Source organism: Opisthocomus hoazin, chromosome 19 (assembly GCF_030867145.1).
Source record: "Opisthocomus hoazin isolate bOpiHoa1 chromosome 19, bOpiHoa1.hap1, whole genome shotgun sequence".
NCBI classification, from domain to species: Eukaryota; Metazoa; Chordata; class Aves; order Opisthocomiformes; family Opisthocomidae; genus Opisthocomus; species Opisthocomus hoazin.
The window spans coordinates 2,103,006-2,106,738 of record NC_134432.1 but is presented as its reverse complement, the minus strand read 5'-3'; the positions used below and the strand labels follow the sequence as shown (position 1 = coordinate 2,106,738).

The following is a 3,733-nucleotide window of genomic DNA, read 5'->3' as shown; positions in this document are numbered from 1 at the left end:
TTCTGGCTGAACCTCTCCACTTTCAGTTTTCTCTCATTGTCTTTTGTCCTCCCACCATGCACCATGGAGAAGAGATGGGCTCTGTATTCTCCATGACCTCCTTGTAGGTACTGACAGGTTGGGATGAGGTCCCTCTCAGCCTTTCCCTCTTTGGGCTCAGCAAGCCCAGCTCCCTCAGCCTCTCCTCACAGGCAAAGTGCTCCAGTCCCTGGATGTCCTGAGGGCCCTTTGATAAACCTGCTCACTTGCTAACTTCATTCCTGAACTGGAGATCTGAAATCTGGATGGAGTATTCCAGAGAATTCCTTCCCTCGATCTCCTGGCCGTGCTCCTGGTCATGCAGCCCAAGATGCTGGTGGCCTCCCTGGCTGCCAGGGCACACAATTAGCTCTGGTCCAGCTCCCTGACCATCAAGACCTTTCCCACAGGGCTGCTCCCACCCAGGCAGCCCTCAGCCTATGCCATTGCTGGGTGAGTCCTCTGTAGGGGCAGAAACTGGCATTTGTCGTGCCATTTCATAAGGTTCCTGCCAATTCCTGTTTTCCTCCTGCTTGAATCCCCTCTTTGAGCAGAGAGGCCTGGGAGACCTTGTCAGGAATGACTCAGGCAAAGAAGGCATACAGTCCGTCAGCCTCATTACTGTCTGCTATTGTTAACTTCCTCTCCCCACTCAAAAGCAGCCCTGCATTTCCCTTGTTTAGCTTTGGTCTCTAACACAGCAATTCCAGCACTTTGCTCTTGACATTTCTTGCAGCCACAAACTCTGAGAGAGCTTTGCTTCTCCCAAAGTCACACTTGCTCAGTGGAGGCTATGTACAGATATATTGCTTGTCTGTACTTACCCTTGATGTCTGCTTTTGGGAGCTGCTTCATGGCTGCGCCCTGTCTTGTGACAACCCCAGCCCTGCTGCCTCTTCTATTGTCCCTCAGCCCCACTGTGTAGAAACATTCAGGGATAGGCTGCTTTTGGGTGGGGAATGGTGCCTCTGACATGGTGCCCACAGCAGTCCTTGTGCTTTGTCACCCCATGGCTGTTAGGCAGCCTCTCCAAGACACTGGAGTGGCCATGCCACATGTGGGGCTTCACAGGCAGCCCTGCTCCAGGATCTGCCAGGGCCTGGGCCACAAGAGAAGCCAGGCAGGACTGGACTTTACCCTGACATGAGCACTGAGCCCAGCAGGAAGGTGGAGGTGACCTCACAGCAAACTCAACCAGAAACCTGGGATGAGCAACCAGTGCTGGAAACGGCCAATAAGAGGGGCTGGGGGGTGACAGACACCCTGGGTCACCTTCCTGCTCTGTCCATGTCACCAAAGGTGCAGACCAATTCCTCTCTCCTCTGCTTTCATGTTTCGAATGCCTTTCATGAGTCCTGGCTTTGTACCACAAACCCAATGGAGTGTATCCTCACTCTGCATGGTCACACAGCTCATCTAACTTCTGTATTTTCTGGGAATTTTTCAGCCCAGACCAGACCCTCCTTAGATCTCTCCAACGCCTCTGCCTTGTCCCCAGCACAGCAGAACACGGTAGCCCAGGCTGCCCTGGCCTCATGGTGCTGCAGAGCTCTGAGCACTCACCCCACAGCCCAAGCCTCTCTGAAGGGCAAAGCAGCTCTTGGGGGGCAGAGAGAGGGCTCAGACTCCCCTTCAGCCCTATGGCTGGTGGCATGAGGAGACACAGGCCAGTGCCTCCATGTTTCCCCTCTTGTTGTCTCCGAGAGTTCCTTATGTGTCCATGCAGGCAGCCCCTCTGTGCCAGACCCTCTCCCCAGCACAAGGCTCCTGGCCCTGGGACTCCTTTGGCTGCTCCTGCTGCTTCCAGTGACAGAGCAGCCTGCCCCAAGACAGAGTCTCAAGAAGAGAGTTTTTCCTTTCATCATCAGATGCTTCTGCCCCCTTCCCATGCTTGCTGCAGGGCCCCAAGCTCAAGGCTCTCCTCTGCAGAGCCATCAGGCTGTGCTGCTTGGGAGCCACGGCGAGACTATTGCAGGCAGATGCCAGCTGCTTGTCACCATCTCCAGGAGCACTGGGCAGCAACAAGTGAAAGCTCAGTCCAAGTCTCATTATCCAATGCATCACCCTATACACACCTCACCCCACAAAGAAGCCCTGCTCAGCAGCAAGGCCTCGTGGTAGCAGTTTCCTCAGTCTGTTCCTGATTTCAGCTTTGGAAGAAGAGCCCAACCTGCAGAAACTGCCACTGAGGAAATCCCCTTTTATTACAGAGATGTGACATGGGAGGCAACCTCTACCGTTGTGCCAGATACATGTGTTAAAGCCTTTCGGTCAGAAAGATTAAGTTCACGTCTTTGGAGAAGTGGAGGGGATGCAGATATTCCTGGAGAAATGGAATTGTCACAGATAAAATGCCCAAGGCACAGGAGGTCTCGGTAAACATTGGAAAAGACTTTGGAAGAGACATGAGGAGCTTACTGCTGCTGAAAGACTGCTGATTGAATGAGCTTCTTCAGGGCATCTTTGAGCTCCTGGTTCCTCATGCTGTAGATGAGAGGGTTCACTGCTGGAGGAACCACTGAGTACAGAACAGCCACCACCACATCCAGGGATGGGGAAGAGAAAGAGGGGGGCTTCAGATATGCAAACACTGCAGTGCTGATAAACAGGGATACCACAGCCAGGTGAGGGAGGCACGTGGAAAAGGCTTTGTGCCGTCCCTGCTCAGAGGGGATCCTCAGCACGGCCCTGAAGATCTGCACATAGGACAGCACAATGAAAACAAAACACCCAAAAACTAAAGAAACACTAACCACAAGCAGCCCAACTTCCCTGAGGTAGGAGTGTGAGCAGCAGAGCTTGAGGATCTGGGGGATTTCACAGAAGAACTGGTCCACAGCATTGCCCTTGCAGAGGGGTATGGAAAAAGTATTGGCAGTGTGCAGCAGAGAATTGAGCAAAGCACTGCCCCAGGCAGCTGCTGCCATGTGGACACAAGCTCTGTTGCCCAGGAGGGTCCCATAGTGCAGAGGTCTGCAGATGGCAACATAGCGGTCATAGGCCATGACGGTGAGGAGAGAATAATCTGCTGTCATCAAGAAGAGAAAGAAAAAGACCTGGGCAGCACATCCTGCATAGGAGATGGTCCTGGTGTCCCAGAGGGAATTGGCCATGGATTTAGGGACAGTGGTAGAGATGGAGGCCAGGTCAAAGATGGAGAGGTTGAGGAGGAAGAAGTACATGGGTGTGTGGAGGCGGTGGTCGCAGGCTATGATGGTGATGATGAGGACGTTTCCCAGGAAGGCAGCCAGGTAGATGCCCAGGAAGAGCCAGAAGTGCAAGAGCTGCAGCTCCCGTGTGTCTGCAAATGCCAGGAGGAGGAACTGTGTGATGAAGCTGTTGTTGAGCATTTGCTTCCCCTGAGCATGGAGCACTGTCTGAGGAGTAAAAACAAGTTGGAGTAGACTTTTCTGAGAAAAAATCAAAGCCATTTCCCAGTATAACAGTCTCCCTGGTACGCATACACACACTAAGAGTTTTTCCTGTCCTACAAGACCTTCCTTTGGCTCTGTGGCTTGGACCCATGTTTGTGCTGTCTCAGTGTTCCATGAGGAGCAGGACCTCTGCACACTGCCTCCCAAGGAGCCAGCCCTGCTCTGCAGTGGTGGGTTCAAGGGAAGGGTAAAGACAGGGGTCAGTCCTGGTGTTCAACCTTGTCACATGAAACTGCTCCTGATGCAGCAGGGCTTGTCTGCCTCTGCACTCCCAGCAGTAA

At 53.2% G+C, this 3,733-nt stretch overlaps 1 protein-coding gene across 1 annotated transcript; it reads right to left on the bottom strand.

Moving 5' to 3' along the window:
• Window positions 1-2,432: 2,432 nt before the first annotated feature.
• Window positions 2,433-3,023, bottom strand: LOC142363679 (olfactory receptor 14J1-like). The gene has a single exon (XM_075439829.1). It carries the CDS (start codon window positions 3,021-3,023, stop codon window positions 2,433-2,435), a length of 591 nt encoding a protein of 196 aa, XP_075295944.1.
• Window positions 3,024-3,733: the final 710 nt, after the last annotated feature.